Below are 22,041 nucleotides of genomic sequence, written 5' to 3'. Positions count from 1 at the left end.
GTACCAGGACGAGGATGGGGACAGTTAGGGCACCGGGAAGGGTCCGGGACCGGAACGAAGACGGGGAGGGGACCAGGATCCTGGACGGCCATCGACGCGCTCGGCGTTCGGTTTCTCCTCCCCGTCTCGGCGCTCGACAGTCGCGCCTGGGCAAGATGGCGGCGCCCATGGCGGCGTGTCGGTGAGCGCGGGCCATGCTGGCACTGCTGGGCCGCGGCCTGGCCGGGCCCGCCCGTGCCGGGGCCGCCGTGCTGGGCAGGGCACAGCCCGGTGAGGGGCACGGGGGGCTCGGGAGGCCGCTGGGAGGGAGGGTGGAAAGGGAAGCGGATCCCGCTGGAGGAATTGGGAGCGGCCGGGGCCGCGGTGGGAGCTGAGGGTGCGGGGAAAGGACAATCTTGGGGGTGGCCGGGGGCCCTCAGGGGGTCGCACACCGGGCTCGTGGTCTGTCCCCGTGAAACGAGACGGGGCACCGGGTGACCTTGGGGGTAGCCGGGGTGCAGGGGTGCCTCGGAACAGCGTGGGCGAGCGGGGTTGGCCGAGCCGGGCACAGGCGAGCGGCCTGAAGCGGGTTCTGGTCCCAGCAGCAGGGCCTTGAAGGAGCAGCTGGAAGAGTTTGTTCTTGAAAGGTCAAAGAGTGACCGAGTCCCGGCTGGTGATGAATATTCACATCTGTGTCAGGCAAATGTTGTCGCCGCGTTGTCCCCAGGTGTCACTGCCCCTGAGCTCAGGCACCGCGGTGGCCCAGAGCAGCCCATCCATGTCGCTAATGAGATTAACTAATCAGTTAATTCATCAGTTTGAACCCTCTAAATGATCACGTTTGCCCAGGGGAGCTCTCACTCTACTCAGTGTGTGCAGTCAGCCCTGCTGCTCCAGCCCTGGCATTTGCTCACTCTCCAGCACCACAGCTTGGTTTGTGTTAGCACCATGTGAGAGCCACCTTGAGCCACCCCACACCTCTGGGACTAAAGATCTCCCTGGTCACTGACCACACAGAGTTTGTGTTAGCACAGTGTGAGAGCCACCCTGAGCTATCCCACACCTCTGGGACTAAAGATCTGCCTGGGCACTGATCACCCAGAGGCTCAGTGCTCTGACCCCACACACCCAGCAGTGTTTGACTGTACAGAGAAGCACACAGTACAGAGCATTGACTGGACTGTACAGAGTATTTGACTGGAGAAGTGCACTCCTCTCTGAATCCTTTCTGTCTCTCCCACCCAGGCTGCAGTCCTGTGCTCCAGGCAGCCAGGGGCTATGCCAGACCTGTGACAAAGAAGAGGAAAGGTATGTCAGCATCCACAGGAGCAGTGTTTTGCTGTTGGCATGCTCAGAGCTGTGCCCTCATGGCACAGAAATCATTCCAGAAATAGTTCATTGCAAGCTCAGGAGTTAGTCAGAAGATTCTCTTTCTTCTGAGTGTGGGGAAATGAACAATTGTCAGTAGCAGGAGATCTGTGAGGGTGGGCAGGCCCTGGCACAGGCTGCCCTGAGAAGCTGTGGCTGCCCCTGGGTCCCTGGAAGTGCCCAAGGCCAGGCTGAACAGGGCTTGGAGCATCTTGGCATAGTGCAGTGTCCCTGCCATGGTAGGGGGTAGAATCAGATGAGCTTTAAGGTCTCTTCCAGCACAAACTATTTTGGTATTCTGTGACCTCTGAGCTCAGTGTATTGTTGTGAATACATGTACACCATATTGTAAACCCAGGGTGCTGAATGGAAGGGACTGAACCTATTTTTGTGACTCAGTTCTGCCCTCTTGGCTGGATCTGCTCAGTTCTTCTTGTTTGGAGCACACAGCCAGTTTCCTTCAGAGCATGCCAGAGCTCTGACTTTGTCCTGCCCTTCCTCCAATGTACCTCTCTCTGTAGACATCCCCAGCCATCTGGATGACCTTCCTCCCACCATGCTGAAGAAGGATTATGCCAATCTCCCAATCATGAACAGGTATGGACAGGGAGAGGGAGTGGCTGCTCTCTCCAGGGGTTTGTACCTCACAAATAAGGTATGTGGAAGCTGTCACCTGCTCACTAATTAGTTATTAATGCTCTGTGGGCACAAAAATGGCAAAGTCAGTTTGAAATCAAATTTACAGACACAGACAGTGGTCAGGGCTTGATTGTTCACTCCATGTGAGATCAAGTGCTGGTTGCCAACATCCTCTGTGGGCTTTGTAGCACATAAGGCAAAAAAAAAGGAAAGAATCTTGAAATGCTAGAAACAGTCATCTTGGAAATAATCTATGCCTGTCCTGAACTCAGGTGATGGAGAGAGTCATTAAACAACTCCACATGAATTCAGCTGCTGCCAGCTTTGGGCTCTGGGGCTCAGCACTGTTGTGCTCTGATGCAGAGCTGCTCATGTGTGGTGCAGGGAGGGCCCCCAGTGGCCCAACTGTGACTTTCACTGCTCTTTGAAGGAACCAACCTTAAAATTAAATATTTTTGCTGCAAAACTACTTTATACTCCTGTAATCTGAGCCATGATTTTGCTTAGGAAAGTGAGCACCAGTTTATGGCTGCCAGGTTTGGGAGGGGGAGAGTCCCTGTAAATTTTTAGAGTTAATTAAAGCTGAGAAAAGGGAGTATGTTCTGAGAAGCTGAGTTAATTTCTGTTGCTAAATAGAATTGTTTCTGGTTTATAAGCTGATTTGCCATCTCCTTGCAGCGTGGATGATGTGGTGAAACGCCTGCTGTCCCTGGAAATGGCAAGTCAGGTCAGTGTCATTCTGCTTGCTTAAAAATCAAACAGATTTAATGAACACCTTCATGTGAAACTTGTCTATGTTGTTAAATATCTTTCACTTACTGTATCTCTAAGTGACTGTAAACATGGGGTGATGAAAAACCAGAGTTTGCTCTTAAAATTTATCACACTAAAGTGGTAACAATTGCATATTAAATTGGGAGAAGAAAGTATTCAGGGGTGACAGGGCAATGAGCTGTTCTGCTGCTGCTCATGGCTGACCCCCTGTGTTCTGGAAACCATTGCACTGGACAGCAGATGTCCTTCAAGTTATTTTTACTTTCCATATGCCCAAAAAACAAACAGGTAGGAAAGGGTCACAAAGATCTCCATGCCATTCCTCTACGCTTGCCACTTCACCTTAAAAGGATGAGTAAAGGTCTGAATTGCAAAGCCTTTATCTGGGTGTTTGGGAAGAGAGCTGAGTGTTCTGGGACAGTGACAACCTCTTTTCTGTGCCCCACAGAGGGAGAAGTTGAAGGTAAAGACCCAGCAGCTGGTGGAGAAGGTCAGGAGGTCTCCCCATGACAATGGCTCCTTTGAGGTGCAAGGCAAGTTAAAAAAGGGAAGGGTATTGTTGGCAGATGAAACATCTCTGCTTCTATTCAGCTGTTCCCACCCCAGCACTTCCAGTTTGCTGTAGAATTCAGGAGAATCTCCTCCAGGAGAGCTGCTGAGGGGCAGGTAGCCTGCAGGATGCCCTGCAGGGCTGCTCCAGGTCTGCAAGTGTTGCAGAGGTTGCTGGGGTGCTTCCAAATCCTGCTCCACATCCACCCTCCAGAGGCACTGTGTGCTTTATTCTGCTTGGAGTGCTTCTGTGACTTGAAGCACTGAGCTGCAGCTGTTACCAAAATGAACCAAATTCAGCCACAGAACCTAAATTTTTCTCTGCATCAGAGAGCTGTGGCTGAGGCACAGTGGGGACAGTGCAGGGACAAAGGTCATGCTGCACTGACCAACACTGACAGCTCCTTTGTCATCAGCAAAGCCCTTCAGTGCCTCAGGATGCCACCAGCCCCTCCCTCTAGCACCTGAAATCCCAAAGACCTGGTGCTGCCCTTGGAAAAAAAACCCTTTTATTGCTGTCTGCTCCCCCAGAGCTTAAACCCCATGAGGTGAAACAAATGTCAAATCACTGGTAACTGAATGAATGCAAGAGGAATAAATTCAAAGACAAATTTATATGATGTGTTGCTAAAACCTTACCCTCTAATTAAGCAGCCTCATAGCAATCACAGCCTTGCAGGTTTTGTGTTCTTGTTTGTTGTGCAGTGGGCTGTGGGCAGGGGCTGCTTTGGGCAGTGTTTGCTGTGGGCAGTGCTTGTTGTAGATGGTGTTTTGCTGTAGGCAGTGGTTTTTGTGCTGCTGTTTTGGTTTGGGTGCTGTTTTGTTTTGGGCAGTGTTTGGCCATGGGCAGTGTTTGCTGTGGGCAGTGGTTTTTGTGCTGCTGTGGGCAGTGTTTTGCTGTGGGCACTGTTTTATTTTGGACACTGTTTTATTTTGGGCACTGTTTTATTTTGGGCACTGTTTTGCCATGGGCAGCCCCTGCTGTGCTGCTGTGGGTCCCTGCAGGAGCAGCAGTGCTCAGCTGGCAGCTTGAGGCAAGGCAGATGATCCTAAACCACCTGGGAAAGCTGCTGCTCTCACACAGCTTCTCTCTCTGTCCTTTGCAGTTGCTATTTTGACTGCCAAGATTCGCACGCTCGAGGAGCACCTCCAGAGGCACCCCAAGGTAACTCAGGGATCTCAGCCCACAGCTGCTCAGGTGGTTTTCTCAGTTTATAACAAAAGGAGTTTAATCTTGGGGATTATGGCTTTCCTAAGGAGGTTTATGAAATAGCTACAGCTGCTCCTTGGTGCCAGTGTGGGGAGCTGCTGGCTCAGGCACAGCTGGATTCTCGCCCACTCTGCTCTGTGTTCAGGTTTGTTACTGTAGTGGAGGAAACAGCTGAGCAAATTCCTTTGGGCAGACTTGAGCTCCATTTCTCCTCACTGCAGATGTGGCTTCACCCCTTAGTTTTGACTAATTGATGATTGCAGCTGCAGTAATAAACAAAGAGCAAAATCTGTGCTTGTTCTGCTCATGGAAACGTTTGGTGGACAGCACTGTGTGAATGTCCCACTCCCCTGCCTGCAGCTACCTGGGTTCAGGCCCAAATTTGAGACAACTTGCCTGAATTTATGTTCATAAAAGAGACATCAAGGATTCTTTATGCAGGGCAAAAGGTGGGAAATGGATTGATAACTGCATTTGAAAGAAGTGCATAATTGTTACTCATGAAAACTTGAAGGATACAAGAGAACAGAACTGAGCTTTTTACTACAAGCCACCAGAAGCTGTACCAAGTGTTGAAGTTGGACCTTTTGGAATTCCTTGGCCGAATTTTTTACATAAATCACTTGTATAGGGCAGGGAGATGTCTCCTGTGAGGGATTGCCCTGACTGGTGTGGCTCAGGCTGTGCTTGTGCCCTTCCAAAGAACAGCCAGACAGTCAGAGCCAAGTCACAGATTATTTTCATATTTAATTTCTGGCAAAACAAAGGTAAATGCTTCTGTTATTCTGAAGCAGCACACTTAAAGAGAAGCAGGTTTTACCCAGAAGACCTTCCCTGCAGCTTTGGCACAGCCTGAAACTGTGCACAAGCTGGAAACAGTCTTCAGGGAAGGTGAAGGTGCAACCATGGAAGGGAGAAAGCAATTGCAGTGCAAAGTAAATTACATCTCCTTGGATCAGCTTGTGCTGACCTGATGTACTCCCAGCATCTGCCAACAGAAATTGTTCTAAGACTCTGTCCTTAACCTTATCATTGCATTTCAGCCAAAAGCTGCTCTGTTCTCAGTAATTTACTAGACAGGCAGGACGATCTGCTGTGGCAGTCACATTTTCTGGAAAAATCCCTTCAGCCCAGGATTTTTCTCCTGGGAAGCTGAGAGGCCTCAGAGAAAAAGGAAAACAATAACTATCTGATTTGTTTCTCCTGTGTTTTGCTCATTTGGAATGTGTTTGGAGATTGTTTCACTGGCTTCTGCTGTTGTTTTCACTCATTGGCCAATCAGTGCCAAGCTGTGTCAGGAACTCTGGAGAGAGTCACAAGTTTTCATTATTATCTTTTTAACCTGTAAGTATCCTTTCTGTATTCTTTAGTATAGTACTCTTTAATATAGTATCACAAAATAATAAATTAGCCTTCTGAGATCATGGACTCAGATTCATTATTGTGGGATTTGCTGGGTCCCCAGGATGAAGGAGGAATTGAGAATCTGACTTTATGTTTTTAGAAGGCTAATATTATATTATATTATATTATATTATATTATATTATATTATATTATATTATATTATATTATATTATATTATATTACATTATATTACACTATATTACACTATATTACATCTATACTTAAGAATAGAGAAAGGATACAGACAGAAGGCTTAACAAGAATGATAATGAAAACTCCTGACTCCTTCCAAAGTCCCATCACAGCTGGACAGTGATTGGTTATTAAGTAAAAACAATTCACATGAAACTAAGCAAATATACACCTGATAGTAAACAATCTCTAGACCACATTCCAAAGCAGCAAAACAGGCAGAAGCAAATGAGATAATACTGTTTTTCTTTTCTCTGAGGCTTCTCAGCTTCCCAGGAGAAAAAACCTTGGCGAAGGGATTTTTCAGAAAATATGACAGTAACACATCATTCCTTCCTGCATCTGGGGGGAATGAAATACAATAATCTGCCTGTAGTGGAGTGAACCTTGGGTGCTTTGCAGGACAAAAGCAACCGCAGGCTCATGCTGATGGGTCTGGACAGGAGGAGGAAGATGCTGGGCTACCTGCGCCGGGTCAACTACAGCACCTTTGAGAACACCTGCAAGGAGCTGGGCATCCAGTACAGCCCCCCCCAGCCCTACACCCGCCGCATCACCAAGCGCTGGATGGTCAAGAAGGCTTTGTGCATCAAGGTATGGAGCAGGGAAAAACCCCTCTGTGAAATGTGGGAAATGGGTTTTGTGGCATTCATGTTTGCTGGAGAAATCCCTTTGGTCAAGAAGGCTTTGTGCATCAAGGTATGGAGCAGGCTGCACAGGGAAAAAACCCTCTGTAAAGATGTGGTCTCAGAAGTCTTTTCCAGCCTGAAAGATTCAGTGATTGACTGGGTGGCTGTAACAGAATAATCTCAGATGATTTCCTGGAGCAAGGAAGGCACAGAAGGAGGATTTGATCTGGCTCCTGCTGGAGCCACTTTGCCTGCAGCAGACACCCTGGGCAGCAGCTCTGCAGGCAGCTTTATTTCTCTCCCTTCTGCTTCCACAGGTGTTCCAGGAGAAGCAGAAGCTGCAAGCAGCTGAGAGACTGAAGAAGAGGAGAGAGTGGCAGGCGAGAGCAAGAGCTGCACGGGAACAGCAGGAGAAGCAGGTGCAGGAGAAGCAGGCACAGGAGGGGACGCCTGTGTAGTGGCACAGCCAGGCTGACAATAAACTCCTGCCCAAAGACCTGAAACCTCTTTGCTCATGTGGTGTGGGCACCTGGGAAGGGCAGCTGGTGGTTTGAGTGGTTTAGAAGTTTAATTTCAGGCCGAGTGCTGGGCAGGTTGGTCTGTGAGAGGACCTTGGGGCTCCAGCATTACCCTGCAGGTCTGTCAGTGGGAACAGCTCAAGGGCTGCCTGTGCCCTGTCAGCACAGCCAGTCCAGAGGTTTGCACTGCCACATCTTCTTAGATATTTATAAACTGAAACTTAAGACATTTAAATTGGACATTATGAATAAATTCTTCCCTGTGAGGGTGGGGAGACCCTGGATCCCTGGGAAGTGTCCAAGGCCAGGTTGGACAGGGCTTGGAGCAACCTGGGGTAGTGGAAGGTGTCCCTGCCATGGCAGGGGTGGCACTGAGTGGGCTTTAAGGTCCTTTCCAACCCAAACCATTCCTCAGTGTGCTGGGGCTGTGCTTGTGCACTGGGATGATCCACACAGGGACTGGGATGATGGCACAGGGACAGGGACAATGCACACACGGACTGGGGATGATGCACACACGGATCAGGATGATGCACACACAGATTGGGATGATGCACACATAGATTGGGATGATGCACACATGGATCACGTTGATGTGCGTGCTCACACTGGGGCGATGCACACTCAGATGGGTACGATGTGCACACTCAGATCACGAGGATGCACACTCAGATCGGGATGATGCACACACAGAGCGGGATGAAGCACACAGATCAGGATGAAGCACACTCAGATCGGGATGATGCACACTCAGATCAGGATGAAGCACACTCAGATCACGATGATGCACACTCAGATCGGGATGATGCACACTCAGACCGGACGATGCTCACTCACTCCGGGGCGATGCGCAGGCGCGCCCCGCCCGGCCAAGACGGCGCTCCCCGATTGGCCCCGCGGCTGCCCGGCAACGGCGGCGGCGGCGGTGCGGGGAGCGGGGCCGGGCCGGGCCGGGCTGTGCCGGGGCCATGTCGGCGCGGACGCTGCCGCTGCTGTTCCTGAACCTGGGCGGGGAGATGCTCTACATCCTGGACCAGCGGCTGCGCGCCCAGAGCATCCCCGGAGAGAAGGCGCGCAAAGGTGAGCGGTGCGCGGCTCCCTCCGCTCCCGATGTGGCGGAGCCGCTGCCGGTGTCCCCGGGCACGGCCCTGCCCCCGCTGCCGGTGTCCCGGTGCCAGCGGAGCCGCTGCCGGTGTCCCCGGGCACGGCCCTGCCCCCGCTGCCGGTGTCCCGGTGCCAGCGGAGCCGCTGCCGGTGTCCCCGGGCACGGCTCTGCCCCCGCTCCCGCCTCCCCCAGGGCGGCTCGGGCTGCTCCGCCCGGCGGTGCCGCTTCCCGGGATGCCACAGAATCACAGGGTGAACTAGGTTGGAAAATACCTTTAATATCACCCAGCCCAACCCATGCCCTAACACCTCCATCAGCTAAACCCCGGCACCGAGTGCCACCTCGAGTCTGTTTTTAAACTCCTCCAGGGATGGTGATTCCACCTCCTCCCTGGGCAGACAATTCCATTCCCCAATCGCTTTTTCAGCAAATAATTTTTTTTTCTAATTTCTAACCTAAACTTCCCTTGGCGAGCTTGAGGCTGTGTCCTCTCCTTCTGTCAGCTGTGGCACAGGGACACACACAGGGACACGCTGTGCTGTCACCAGAGGATGCTGCGGGCGCCAGTTTCCCTGCCCCGATTTCAGTAATTACCGCAGTAATTATCACAGAAATCAGCCCTCAGCGCTTTGTGCTCTGCGCTGGGCAGCACAGCCCGTTGGGTTGAGCTCGGTGAAGTTCCTCAAGTTCCTTCCCAGCCCCGAGGGTGTTGCTGAGGTTGGTTTGGGAGGTTCTCACCCAAAAGGAGAAAGTGGAGTTTGTGTTGGTGTTTCTGTGCTCAATTCGGGGGTTAAAGCTTCAGAAATGAACTTTTGGACTCAAAATAACCCAGGATAACAGCTCCTGGACTGTTTGGGGCAGAGCAGGATGCTTTGCAATGGGAAGGAGTTTCCGGGAATAAAATTATAAATCTCATGCAGAGACAGCACATGCAATTGTGTGAAATTCAAATACCAGTACAGCTCCTGAAATCCTGGCTTTTATACAATCTCATTTGTACAAACAGAGCCTCGTGTCTTCACGTGGGCCATGAAACTCCAGCTCCCAGCCAAGCATCTTTGCATTTACCACTTCAGTTTAAATCTCTGCTTTACAAGTCCTTGCACCTCTCTGTCAGGGCATGGGGAATGTGCCTTGGGAAGCTCTGTGATGTTTTAATAAAAAATCAACTTGGTATGAGCTTGGTATTGTTATCCCTTCTGCCTGTCCTTTATGAAGTGCTAAACTACAAAGGGTTCACTGTGTAATTGTTGTGTTGTTTGTGAGGGGGGAAATTTGTAATTATTCATGTGTGTCCTGATGAGGGGATGATGTGACAGAAGCTTACTGCTGTTCATGCAGGGACAAGTTTAGGATTTTAGCTAAATTAAATCTTGGTGGAGTATCTCAGCAGGAGAATTGGGCTGTTTTAGTTTGTCCGCACACGAATTTTTTTTTTCCTTCCAAAAAATTGTGTGTTAATTTCACTGAGATGTGGTTCATCCACACTGAGGTGTTTGTTGATGCTTAAAGCTGTTCACTCAAATGTTGGTTACTTCTAAGTGCAAAATACAGCTGAAAACTACCCAAGCTCATGCAAGGGGTAAAATTTGATGTGCACTGAAGCAGCAGAATTTTATCCAAGGGGAGGGTGAGGTTCTCATTCACTGCTGAATGCTGATGAGAAGAGGCAAAATCCATTAGTTAGCTTCTTTTTTTTTATTTGAGTTTATTTCTTTCTATTTTCTTTTCTTCTCCTTGCAACTCTTGTTCTTACATCTTGAACTGCTGTTTTGTTTTGTATGCTTCGTGTAGATGAATGGACAGATGTGGACAGGAAACGAGGTACAGTAACTGCTGGCTGCATGCACACCTGGGGCTCATCGTGCCTGAACACCTGAGGCTGTTCCTGCAGCCTTCAGTCAGTGTCACAAATGAACAAATAATGCTCACCTGCTCCTTAAATTACTGTAAATCAGTGACAAAAATACCCCCAGACCGTACCTTAAAATCATATGGCCTCAAAAATCAGCTGTTCATTTAACCAAGAATGTAAATGGATCAAAGCTTTTTATCCTGGTGGTCTTGCCTGCAAAAATGGTGTTTGTGTTTCTTTACCACCGTTTTCATGCAAGCATGTAATTGTGTGAGCATTGTGCAGGTCGTTTTTCTGCTTAATTGCAGGAATATTGGGTATATTCCATTTTTTTAAGGTTTTATCTCATGCATTGCTCAGGGTTTGGACAGGTGAACTCCAGGGATGATCGAAGGCATTCCCATCCCAGCTGCTTTACCCACCTGTGCTGGTGGTCACACCTGGCAGAGCCATCCCAAAGGAGCAGAAGCCCTCAGCTCATCCTGGCTGGAGGATCCTGAGGGTGGGATTGAGCCCTTGGGTGTTTCCCTCTGGAATCTGCCCTGGAACAGGAGCCTGCAGCAGGGGAATGAGGAAATGAATCTCTTGAATCTCAGGTTTTTGTTCAAGTGAGCACGAGCAGAACTTACAGGGTCCTTCTGAGCAGCCCTTTTTTTTTTAGGAGGGATCAAGGCTGTGATTATCAAAGTTGTGATTGGTGTTTTGCAAAACAAGCATCATTTTGGTAGGTTTTCATACTTACTGAAGGTAAATGCTGATGTCCTGGGGTCTGCCCCAGCTTTTTTCTTACCATTACATCCTGTTTCCAAGCACACATCCAGGGACAGATTCCATCCCATCCCAAACCAGGAGGAGCTGCCCAGAGCTGCGAGGCAGGGGACGGGGCTGGCTCAGGGGCAGGTGCCAGGCTGACCCTTCCCTTCTCCTGTGGGAGAGAGCACTGTGCTCAGTGCTCCAGGGGATCTCAGGGGGGTTCTGGTGTCAGCCCCTGTCAGTGACAAGGTCCCTGAGGAGCCTGTGGCACTCAGGGTGACTGTCCAGAGCACAGAATGTTCCTTCTGCTGCGCCAAACATCCTCCAGTGAGGCAGAGTGAAAATTTTCCAGGGTAGAAATCCATTTTAAATTAAGGTGAAATGTACATTTTTGAGCTGAGTCTGTGGTTAGAAAGCATAGCTCTGTAGCCTGACTGCAAAAGCCTAGGCTCAGAGAAACTGCTTCAGTGAAGGACAGAGATAAGGGGCAGGAGACAGAGGGTGATAGAGAGAGGCTGCTGTGAGAGCTGCTCAACCTGACCTAAGAATTCTTTCTGATAAAGAAGAACTAGCGGCAAATATCACGCAAAATTCGTAAAAATGAATATGCATGAACCTACTGTGAAATTATATGCATATGTATTTGAGAAAGAGATAAAAAGAGACCTGAAGTTCCCAGAGGTACACATGTCATTTTAGAAGAGCAATTCCCACATGCATCCAGCACTGCAATAAACATAAACCAGCTTTACAACTTTCACAAAAGTTGTAGAGTTTTGATTATCTCTGCAAAACACCAGGAAGCACCAGCATCACCCAGGCCTAGCTCCAGCCTCCTGTCATACATCCCAGCCATGCCAGTGACACCAATCTGTCACCAGAGACTTGGTGTGAGGAGGCCAAAGCCACCATCACCCCCAGCTTCAGTCCTGTCCATCACACTGGCTGCACTGGTTCCCCTCCTCTCATCCCAGGGATGACCTCCCCTCTCTGCTCAGTTGCTTTTTCTGTGTTGCTTGTGCCATGTCCCTGGGCCAATGCTCCTGTGTCACCTGCCATGGCCACTCCAGGGCCCCCCCTGAGACCTTTGCTGTGTCATTATCAAACATGCAAGAGATTTATTATCGATTTGCCCTTTACCATGATTGATTTTTTTTTTTTTAATGTCTTTCTCAGTTCTTTTTATAGCCCACACAAGAGGTTTTAATTTCAGAATATAATTTATGACTCTGGTTTTTCTGTTGAAAAATCAGTGTACTGGGAGGTGTCTGTCTCCTGCTGGTTTGGGTTGTTTGTGGCTCTCCAAAGACAGGAGAAGTCTTTCTCTGGGCAGCACACACAAGCAGCTTAAAAAATATTTTCCTTAAAATAGAATAAAGCAAAAGTTCTTATTTTTGTCATAATTGATTCCCTGCAAAATTAACTAGATACTAATATCTACTACTACTGATATATTTTATTTTCTCCATGAAAAATAGGGGATTTCTGCCTGAGATTGCAAGTAGGGATTGTTTTATGGCCAGTTTGTTTAAAAGGAAGGAGGGACTTTTTTTCCCCATTTGTAATTAGGTGTATTCTTAATCCAGACTGCTCAGGAGCTGAGGATCTGTCTGTGGTTTTGGGGTGTTTAAGCCAGGACTAGGGAGCCCTGTCAGGTTCAGCAGAGGGGCTGCTGAGCTGTGTGTGAGGAGCCTGGAACCCGCAGGGTTTAGGGAGAGGTTTGGGGCCACTTCAGGAGGCCTCTGCCCTTGGGAGCACAGCTCTCCCTGCCCTGGCTCCCAGAAGTCCCCAGGGAGTTTATCCTCTGGGGAGAGATGAAGTGACAGGGAAATTAGGAAATTACCTTTGTTTTGTCTGCTGGGGTAGGACAGGTGTAAAAAGCCAGGTGTCTGACCCCCCCAGGGAATCATTAAGGCAATAACTCAAACCATTGGTCACTACCACTCTCTGTATGTTCACTTTTTCTTCTTTTCTTTTTTTTTTTTAATTTTTTTTATTATTTGCTCTGAGATTTTTCTAGTCCACAAGAATTGTCTGGCATTATGAGCTTTGTAACAGTTATCTGCTTAGGAAAATCCACACTTGTACAGTAATCTGTGACCTGATGTATTCATTTACCCTTTTTTTTTTTTTTTTTTTGATAGAGGAATAAATGTTTATTGATGATAACTCTTTAGAGTGTATCAGGGAGATAATAAAAGTGGCAGATCCAGCACAAAAGCTCAGGTGCTGCATCTGCTGGAAGCACTGCACAATGTTTTCCATCTTGTTTGCATTAGAAGCTCAATCACCAGAGCACAGCCCTCACACTCAGCACTCCTGAGCTCTAAGAACTCCTCAGTAATAAAACAGTTCCATGGCTAAATTTACACATCAAAAATTAACCACAAGTAAGGAAGTTTGGAGTCCTGCATTTGAAACTCTAGGGCCTGCAGATGTTTCATCTGTGAGAGCCCTGAGTGGGTTGATGTAGATCCCAGGGACATAAATGCTTTATTAAATACCTGCCAGTGTTAATCTGATTGGAATAAAGATTACAGAGAGCCCTGCAGGAGCTTCTGTTGAGAAGTTAAAAAATAGACTGGTGGTGTCAGAGGGTGTGGAGGAACAGGCACAGCAAAGATCTACCACAGTGCAAAACTCTCCTTAGGAAGCAGAACTGCAACTTTTTAAGATAATAACACATCAGAGCAGCCTACGAACAACATTATTTAAAAATTAAAACTGCCAACCATAGCTGTAAAACCAGGGCAGCAAAGCCAGCCTTATTCCCACTGGCAAACAGGGCCTGCTGCCTTCAGCTCAGGTGACATTTGTGCCCTGGGGGACATCAGGTGGCTGAGGCCAGGTGGGGCTGAGACAGAGCTGGAGGCAGAGGGGCTGCTCAGGTGAGGCAGAGCTGGAGGCAGAGGGGCTGCTCAGGTGGGGCTGGATGCAGAGGTGCTGCTCAGGTGAGGCAGAGCTGGAGGCAGAGGGGCTGATCAGGTGAGGCAGAGCAGGATGCAGAGGGGCTGATCAGGTGGGGCTGAGGCAGAGCAGGATGCAGAGGGGCTGATCAGGTGAGGCAGAGCAGGATGCAGAGGTGCTGCTCAGGCTAAGGCAGAGCAGGATGCAGAGGTGCTGCTCAGGTGAGACAGAGCTGGATGCAGAGGTGCTGCTCAGGCTAAGGCAGAGCAGGATGCAGAGGTGCTGCTCAGGTGAGACAGAGCTGGATGCAGAGGGGCTGCTCAGGTGGGGCTGAGGCAGAGCAGGATGCAGAGGGGCTGATCAGGTGAGGCAGAGCTGGAAGCAGAGGGGCTGCTCAGGTGAGGCAGAGCTGGAGGCAGAGGGGCTGCTCAGGCTAAGGCAGAGCTGGATGCAGAGGTGCTGCTCAGGCTAAGGCAGAGCAGGATGCAGAGGTGCTGCTCAGGTGGGGCTGGATGCAGAGCAGGATGCAGAGGTGCTGCTCAGGCTAAGGCAGAGCTGGATGCAGAGGGGCTGCTCAGGTGAGGCTGAGGCAGAGCTGGATGCAGAGGTGCTGCTCAGGTGAGGCAGAGCAGGATGCAGAGGGGCTGATCAGGTGAGGCAGAGCTGGATGCAGAGGTGCTGCTCAGGTGAGGCTGAGGCAGAGCTGGATGCAGAGGTGCTGCTCAGGTGAGGCAGAGCAGGATGCAGAGGGGCTGCTCAGGTGAGGCAGAGCTGGAGGCAGAGGGGCTGCTCAGGCTAAGGCAGAGCAGGATGCAGAGCAGGATGCAGAGGGGCTGCTCAGGTGAGGCAGAGCTGGAGGCAGAGGGGCTGCTCAGGCTAAGGCAGAGCTGGATGCAGAGGTGCTGCTCAGGCTAAGGCAGAGCAGGATGCAGAGGTGCTGCTCCCCCTCTCCCGTTGTGCTCTGTCCCTGGTGTGCCCCTGGCATGGAGCAGGACCAGGCTGTTCTGGAGCAAACCACAGAGCCTAACTTTGTCTTTGCAGTTATGAACGACATCATCAGCACCATGTTCAACAGGAAATTCATGGAGGAGCTGTTCAAGCCCCAGGATCTGTACTCCAAGAAAGCGCTGCGCACCGTGTACGACCGCCTGGCCCACGCCTCCATCATGAGACTGAACCAGGCCAGCATGGACAAGGTAACACTCCTGCTCCCCAGCTGCCCTTCACCAGGTTCTGTCGCAATATTTAACCCGTGGCTTTTCCATTTTGAAGCATTTTGGAGCAGCTTTCCTTGTGAAAATGGTTCTCTGTCACTGTCATATTTTCTGAAAATCCCTTTGCCCAGGATTTTTCTCCTGGGAAGCTGAGAAGTGTCAGAGAAAAAGGAAAACAATTTCTCATCTCATTTGCTTCTCCTGTGTTGTGCTCACATGTGGAATGTGTTTGGAGATTGTTTACCCACAGGTGATTGTTTCATTGGTTTCTATTGTGAGTTGTTTTCACTCTTTGGCCAATCAGGGCCAAGCTGTGCATAGACTCTGGAAAGTCATGAGTTTTTATTATTATCTTTTTAACCTGTAAGTATCCATTCTGTATTCTTTAGTATAGCTTAGTATAGTCTTCATTAAGATAATATAGTATCATAAAATAATAAATTAGCCTTCTGAGAACATGGCCCAGATTCATCATTCATCAGGGCACCTTGCAAATACAACAGTATTGCTCACTGAGCACTGGTGCCATTGGAGACCCAGCAGGAAGGCTGGGGATGGGACTGCAGTGCTCTTGTTTTTTAAGAAATGAAGCTAAAATGGTTCCTTGTGTCACAGGCAGGCGCTGGCCAGACTGAATCTCTCTCTCCATGCCCAGGAGGTTTCCAACCAACATTCCTGTGTTTCTTTGCAGCTCTACGACCTCATGACCATGGCCTTCAAATACCAAGTGCTGCTGTGCCCTCGGCCCAGGGACATTCTGCTGGTCACCTTCAACCACCTGGATGCCATCAAGGATTTCATCTCTGACTCCCCTGGCATTCTGAACCAGGTGGATGAGACCTTCCGGAGGCTGATTGAGGTAAGAATCCTCAGGAAAAGGGTGGGACACACTGTGGTTTGACTTTATGGGGTTTTTTACCTCTCAAGAGATTAATTACTGCATTGGAGAGGGCTGTGAGTCAAGTGGTATTCTTTTACTGGCCCAGTTTAAATCAATATGTTGCTTATTCAGCCTGATTTAAGTCTCCACTGATTTCAGTAGAAATTAAATCAGAATTTTAGTGGCAGACAATAATTATTGATAAAAACAGCAGCCCCCTTAGAGCATCTCTGCTCCCCCTGCAAGTGGATCAGAATATTCAGCTTGTTCCCTCTTTCCCTTGATGGGTCATGGCACCCCTGTAAACCCTTGCATGATGATTTTCCTTTTCCAGACCTACAACCCTCTCTCTGATGGTGAATTCCAGCTCATCAGGCAAACACTTCTCATTTTCTTCCAGGACATGCACATCAGGGTAAGAGCCCAAACCAACTAGGCAGGGAGAATGATGGAGTTTGGGGCTGGAATAGAAAGGGATCTGCTTATAAACACTGCAGGTTTGGGTTTGTTGTTTGTGCTTTTCAATGATCTTGATGTGCTTGTAATTGCACTCAAATTTCACAAATTGAGCACATATTCTGTAATAATGCTGAATAATTCTACAATATTATGAAAAAAGGAATCTCTACTAGTGTGATTTGCTGATTGATAAATCTGTTTTTCCTTTTAGAAGAAACTTGATAGGAAACCTGAGCATGAACTCTTGATGTTCTCTAAACAAGCTGGTCACACTCACGTGCATGAACAGGATGTAGTTTTTAATGTAATTTATTTAATGTTAGATCAGTGTGCCCATCTTCTGCACCACAATTCCACATCACTGGCTTTGTAAATACATCCCTCCACACAGATCAAGAGCTCTGGGAAACCTTCCCCAGCACAGGCAGAGAGGCTCAGGCTCAGATTTCAGGGAATTCGGACGGGAAGGTCTGCAAGGGATTTCCCCAGGCTGTGATGTTTGTGATGTCCTTTTGCAGGTCTCCATCTTCCTGAAGGATAAAGTGCAAAACTCCAACGGTCGCTTCGTGCTGCCAATCTCAGGGCCCGTCCCGTGGGGCACAGAGGTGCCAGGGCTCATCAGGTGAGATGGCGCCATGTGTGGGGCACAGGGAGGAGCATCCCATGCCAGAGGGCTCAGAAATCTAGCTCAGACTGACAATCCTGATGCATGGATAGCTGAAACTCCAGAAAATACTATTTAAAGGGTCTTTTAAAATTATTATTTATTATTATTATATTATTATTTGAAACTCCAATAAATACTATTTAAGGGGCCTGAAAATTATTATTTATTATTATTATATTATATACATATTATATTATATTATATTATATTATATTATATTATATTATTTCTATATGTTTATATATTCTTTATATTTAATACAATTTAAAGGGGAAGATTTCGGACTAAATCGCCCAGCAATGAAATGCTGAGCTGCTTTTGGGAGTTTTCTATTATAATAAATTAGCTATTATTAATTTATCCCATAAAAGAGGCATTTAGCAATGTACAGAATTATTATTATTACACAGATTATTATTATACATAATATAATGTTATTATTATTATTATTATTATTATTATTATTATTATTATTATTATTATTATTATTATTATTATTATTATTATACAAAATAGAGTTTTATTCCCCTCGTGCAGAAAGCAGAGGAATTAGGTACTAAAATCAGGACTGAAGCTACTAAATGTTTCAATAATGCCTCGTTTTTAAGGATATTCAATCACAAAGGAGTGGAAGTTAAAAGGGCTGAGTTCACCACTGCTGGGAATTATGTTACTCCACAGAGGGAAGGATCTTTTGAGCTTTATGGAGACAGAGTCCTCAAACTTGGGACAAATATGTAAGTAATTTTTGTTCTGTGTAGAAACCTGAACCAAATGCTGATGGATTGGTCAGAAGCACATCTTCAGCCTGGTGTGGTTTTGGCCTCTTTTGCTATTAATTATCAGATTGACTTTGTTACAAGGTGCTGTCCTGTGTGGACAGTGTATAAAGAGCTGCAAAAAAACGGGCAAAACTTTGATTTATGTCAGTGGAGCTGAGGAAAGAGTGTTATCACCTGGTGCTGCATCTCATGTGAAATGTGATTTAATGTTACCACAATCAAGAAATCCTCTCTGTTCTCCATGCTGGCCTTAATTTTCCATCCAAAGAGATCTGTGCTCCTTCTCACAGCTTTGTCCCTCACACACCTCACTGCCTCACCATTGCACCACACTGAGCTGCAACTTCTCATTGCAGTTGTTCAGTCTTCAGGGAAATATCCTAAAATTCTGCAGCCTGTGCTGCTCCCTCTGGTTCTGTACCTGGTCCCAGAACAAGCTGTTCTTGACAAGTGTTTTCCCTGCAGGTACAGTGTGACCCGGCCAGTGGAGACACACATGGCAGGATCTTCCAAAAACCTGGCATCCCAGGCAAAGGTCAGTGCTGTCCTCCTCCTGTCCCTGCCTAAACTGGCCAAATTCTGAGTCTATAGATACAGGATAAGGTCAGGGAAGCTTTTCTGGTGTTCTCAGAGCCTCATCCAATCCTCCCCTATCCTTTGAAGCCAGGGGAAGGGCACATTTTCCCAAAGAATCCACACACTGCTGTAAGGATATTCTTGCTTCCATTTTAATCTCCTCAGAAAACAGAAAGTTGGCTTTACAGATTTCTCATCTGTCCAGTTTAGCTGGAAAAGTATCTTGTGCTGAGTCTATAAATTCAAGCAACCATTTCCAGCCTGGAGCTGGTGATTACTGTGGTTATCTGCACAATCTGTCCCAGGAAAAACAGGGAAATAAATGTGTTTATATCCCTCTGAAGGACATGTATGGAATATCAGGAATATATGAAGGACATGTATGGAATATCAGGAATATATGAAGGACATGTATGGAATATCAAAACTTCTTGCAGCCCAAATCTCCCAGGTAATTGCCCAACAAGCCCATTGCTGTTTCCTGCAGGAGAACATAGCCCCCAACCCTCTTGCTAAAGAAGAGCTGAACTTTTTGGCCAGGCTGCTGGGAGGTTTGGACATCCAGAAACCTGCTGGTGGCGAGTCGGGATTTCGGCTGAACTTGTTCACCACTGACGAGGAGGAAGAGTATGCTGGAGTCCTTTTGGGTTTGGGGTGCCCTGTGGGGAGCCCTGGAGAGCAAAGCTGGCCCTCGAGAGCTTTGGGGTCAGAGCAGTGTGCTGTTATCCTGCTCCACATGCCTCCTGTGATGCAGCTTTTCTCCCAGTGCCACTGGACAGAAATATCCCCCCAGGCATTTTAGCAGGACGTTTCTATCTGCTTGTTTCTGCTGCAGAAATATTCCTGCTGTTTCTGCACTTAGTAAAATATCTAGGACAGGGAGAATCCTCCAAACTGGGGTGAATACCTTATTTTGCCAAGTAGGAACAGAGGCATTGCCAAACTTCATGGAATTCCAGAATGGTTTGGGTTGGAAGGGACCTCTAATTCTACTCTGCCATGGGAAGGGATGCCTTCCAGTAGACCAGGCTGCTTCAAGCCCCATCCAGTCTGGCCCTGTGAGCATCCTCTGAGCATCATTTGTGCCTACAGAAGCCTGATGAAGCCTGATTTTTATAATTTCCTTATACATCTTCATGGGATTAACCACTCTTTTCATGTTTTTAACCAAGACACGCTGCACAGACCAGACCAGAGGAGCTGTCCTACAAGGTTATCAACATTGAAGCCACACAGGTATGTAACATGTTTCACATCACTGGTTCTCACCATCCCTGCCTCACTAAGGACTGTGTTTCACCCAGAGTAGAGACTTAAAAATACATTTTTCCATTTCACTTAAGCTTGTAACAAAGTAATGCCCAATTTTCTGCCGAGACAGTGGAATTGGTGAATATTTACTAAGAAAATTTGAATCCTGACAAACACCAGAGCAAGTTTTTAGCCGAGTTGGGGTTGTAGAAGGGGCACGTCCCAGCCCAGCCCGGGCTGCGGGGGCAGCGCTGGGGGCTGAGCGCGGTGTGTGTGTGTCTGTGCCGCAGGAGCCGGCGCGGCGGGCGGAGCTGTCCCGCATCCTGGGCGAGCTGGACGTGGCCGAGCCGCGCCCGGGCAGCGCCGAGAAGGGCGAGGACCTGCTGGCACTGATGGACGGGCTCTGAGCGGGACATGGGGACAGCGGGGCAAGCGGGCACCGGCTCTTGGGGACATCGAGACACGCGGACAGCGGGACGCGCGGACAGCGGGACATTGTGACAAGCGGACACCGGGACACCCGGACATTGTGACAAGCGGACACCGGGACACGGGGACAACGGGACTTGGGGACATTGGGACACACGGGCAGCGCGCGTGGCCGCCCCGCCCCTTCCCGCCGTGGGCGGGGCGAGGGGCGGGGCCGCGCGTGCGCGAGGGGCGGGGCAGCGCGGGCGAGCGCGCGGGAAGGCGGCGGCGCGTGAGTGCGGGGGGGGGCCCGGTGTGCGGGAGAGGGGGATGGGGACAGGGACAGCGGGGGGACCCGGGAGGGGGGGGTGAGGGCAGGGACAGGGCGGGAGGGACACGGAGCAGCCCAGCGGGCGGGGAGAGGGGAGGAACGTGTGCCAGGGGGGTGGGCGAGGAGAATGGGAGTGACTGGGGCGAGGGGTGCTGTGGGAGCAGGGGAGTGTGCGGGTAAGTGTGAAAGGGGCCGTGTGTGAGCGGTGATGCGTGTGCAGGTGAGAGTGCGAGGGGCGATGTGTGCAAGTGCAGGTGAGCACACGGTGTGTGTGCGTGCAGGTGAGCGTTTGAGGGATGGTACAGTGGGCAGGTGTGTGTGCAGGGACTGGTCCATGGGCAGGAGTTAGTCAATTTACAGGTGTGTGTGCAGGGTTTGGTCCATGTTCAGGTGTTTGTCCATGTTCGGTTGTGCGTGCGGGGGTTGGACTGTGAGCAGGTGCGTGTGCAAGGACTGGTCCGTGAGCAGGTGCGTGTGCAAGGACTGGTCCGTGTTCAGGTGTGTGTGCAGGGGATGTCCCATGTTCAGGTGTGTGTGCAGGATTTGGTCCGTGGGCAGGGGTTGGTCCATAGGCAGGTGTGTGTTCAGGGCCTGGTCCATATTCAGGTGTGTGTGCAGGGCTTGGCCCCTGGCAGGGGACTGCTTCATGTGAGGCACAGCGGGCGTGTGTCCCCAGCCCCTGTCCCCAGCCCCTGTCCCGCCGCAGCCGCCATGGAGGTGAGCCACTCGGTGAAGGAGCGCACCATCGCCGAGAACAGCCTGGTGATCCTGCTGCAGGGCCTGCGCGGCCGCGTCACCACCGTGGAGCTGCGCGACGAGAGCGCGGCCGCGGGGCGCGTCACCAGCGTGGACGCCTTCATGAACGTGCGCCTGGCCGAGGTGACCTTCACGGACAGGCAGGGCGCCGTGTCCCGCCTGGACGAGCTCTTTGTGACCGGCAGGAACATCCGCTACGTGCACATCCCCGACGAGGTGGACATCCGGGCCACCATCGAGGAGCAGCTGCAGGCCATCCACAGGGTGCGCTACTTCGGGGGCCGCGACAAGGGACGCAGAGAGTTCCTCCCTGCCAAGCACAAGTGAGGGCCTGGTGCTGCCCACAGCAGCCAGGATGGACCTGGGTGGATGTGCCCCTCTGATGGACTGCCAGCTCTCGCTGTCCCACCCAGTGACATCCCCCAAGGAACGTTTTCCCCCAAGGACTTGGGGCTCTGCTGTTCCCCCCACCTGCAGAGGAGCAGGACTGGTTTTTGTAGTGAATAACACCATTTAAAGGCTCTGTGGTCTCTCTGCTGATTTCCTGTTCCATTGGCAACTACTCACGTCCCTCCTCCAATGGCCAAAGGACTCTTGGCCGGAGCTGCCATCCCACTGCCCCTGGCTCAGCCTTTCCGTGCCCACTGAGTAAAGGACTTGCTGTCACCAGCATGGCCACCCTGGGAGCTGGAGCCGCTGGTGTTGAGCTGGGCAGGGGCTGGTTCTGGTCTGTGCTCATCATTCTGCTGAGCCACCATTCTGGAAGTGTTCAGCGAGATGAACGGAGTGAACATGCAGGGGAAGGGGCAGCACAGTCTGCCTCAAAAAGCAGGA

The 22,041-nt window shown here is 49.7% G+C and overlaps 3 protein-coding genes across 9 annotated transcripts; all 3 read left to right on the top strand.

Annotated features, from left to right (window-relative positions):
- Positions 1–112: 112 nt before the first annotated feature.
- Positions 113–7,248, top strand: MRPS15 (mitochondrial ribosomal protein S15). The gene is made up of 8 exons (XM_071453142.1): positions 113–270; positions 1,225–1,287; positions 1,869–1,944; positions 2,665–2,713; positions 3,209–3,293; positions 4,416–4,474; positions 6,519–6,710; positions 7,063–7,248. The coding sequence occupies exons 1-8, from the start codon at positions 195–197 to the stop codon at positions 7,201–7,203; spliced, it is 741 nt and encodes a 246-aa protein (XP_071309243.1). The 5' UTR covers positions 113–194; the 3' UTR covers positions 7,204–7,248.
- An 899-nt stretch (positions 7,249–8,147) lies between these two features.
- Positions 8,148–20,140, top strand: OSCP1 (organic solute carrier partner 1). 2 transcript variants are annotated; one of them, XM_071453093.1, is made up of 11 exons: positions 8,148–8,343; positions 10,163–10,192; positions 14,925–15,079; positions 15,789–15,956; positions 16,312–16,392; positions 16,955–17,058; positions 17,712–17,840; positions 18,351–18,420; positions 18,949–19,088; positions 19,634–19,697; positions 20,003–20,140. In XM_071453093.1, exons 1-11 carry the CDS (start codon positions 8,232–8,234, stop codon positions 20,117–20,119), a joined length of 1,170 nt encoding a protein of 389 aa, XP_071309194.1. In that variant the 5' UTR covers positions 8,148–8,231; the 3' UTR covers positions 20,120–20,140. The 2 variants fall into 2 exon arrangements, with proteins under 2 accessions (XP_071309194.1, XP_071309195.1); XM_071453094.1 differs by lacking the exon at positions 10,163–10,192 and having other exon boundaries at positions 8,149–8,343.
- A 219-nt stretch (positions 20,141–20,359) lies between these two features.
- LSM10 (LSM10, U7 small nuclear RNA associated) lies at positions 20,360–21,730 on the top strand. 6 transcript variants are annotated; one of them, XM_071453096.1, is made up of 3 exons: positions 20,590–20,781; positions 20,812–20,889; positions 20,920–21,730. In XM_071453096.1, exon 3 carries the CDS (start codon positions 20,965–20,967, stop codon positions 21,532–21,534), a length of 570 nt encoding a protein of 189 aa, XP_071309197.1. In that variant the 5' UTR covers positions 20,590–20,781; positions 20,812–20,889; positions 20,920–20,964; the 3' UTR covers positions 21,535–21,730. The 6 variants fall into 6 exon arrangements, with proteins under 6 accessions (XP_071309201.1, XP_071309197.1, XP_071309200.1 ...); XM_071453100.1 differs by lacking the exons at positions 20,590–20,781; positions 20,812–20,889 and adding an exon at positions 20,360–20,412 and having other exon boundaries at positions 21,158–21,730; XM_071453099.1 differs by having other exon boundaries at positions 20,590–20,889; positions 21,010–21,730.
- The last annotated feature ends 311 nt before the right edge of the window (positions 21,731–22,041 follow it).

The sequence above is a fragment of the Agelaius tricolor genome, unplaced genomic scaffold, assembly GCF_023055355.1.
Source record: "Agelaius tricolor isolate 1412-34295 unplaced genomic scaffold, bAgeTri1.0.p SCAF_36, whole genome shotgun sequence".
NCBI lineage: Eukaryota > Metazoa > Chordata > Aves > Passeriformes > Icteridae > Agelaius > Agelaius tricolor.
The sequence above is the reverse complement of the archived record's forward strand: the minus strand, read 5'-3'. Positions and strand labels throughout refer to the sequence as shown.

Coding starts and splice junctions, on each gene's coding strand:
- MRPS15 (XM_071453142.1), top strand. CDS start 195: ATGCTGGCACTGCTGGGCCGCGGCCTGGCCGGGCCCGCCCGTGCCGGG. Junction 1,945..2,664: donor AATCTCCCAATCATGAACAG/GTATGGACAGGG, acceptor ATCTCCTTGCAG/CGTGGATGATGTGGTGAAAC. Junction 6,711..7,062: donor AGAAGGCTTTGTGCATCAAG/GTATGGAGCAGG, acceptor CTGCTTCCACAG/GTGTTCCAGGAGAAGCAGAA.
- OSCP1 (XM_071453093.1), top strand. CDS start 8,232: ATGTCGGCGCGGACGCTGCCGCTGCTGTTCCTGAACCTGGGCGGGGAG. Junction 10,193..14,924: donor AGATGTGGACAGGAAACGAG/GTACAGTAACTG, acceptor TTGTCTTTGCAG/TTATGAACGACATCATCAGC. Junction 15,080..15,788: donor ACCAGGCCAGCATGGACAAG/GTAACACTCCTG, acceptor GTTTCTTTGCAG/CTCTACGACCTCATGACCAT.
- LSM10 (XM_071453096.1), top strand. CDS start 20,965: ATGTCCCATGTTCAGGTGTGTGTGCAGGATTTGGTCCGTGGGCAGGGG.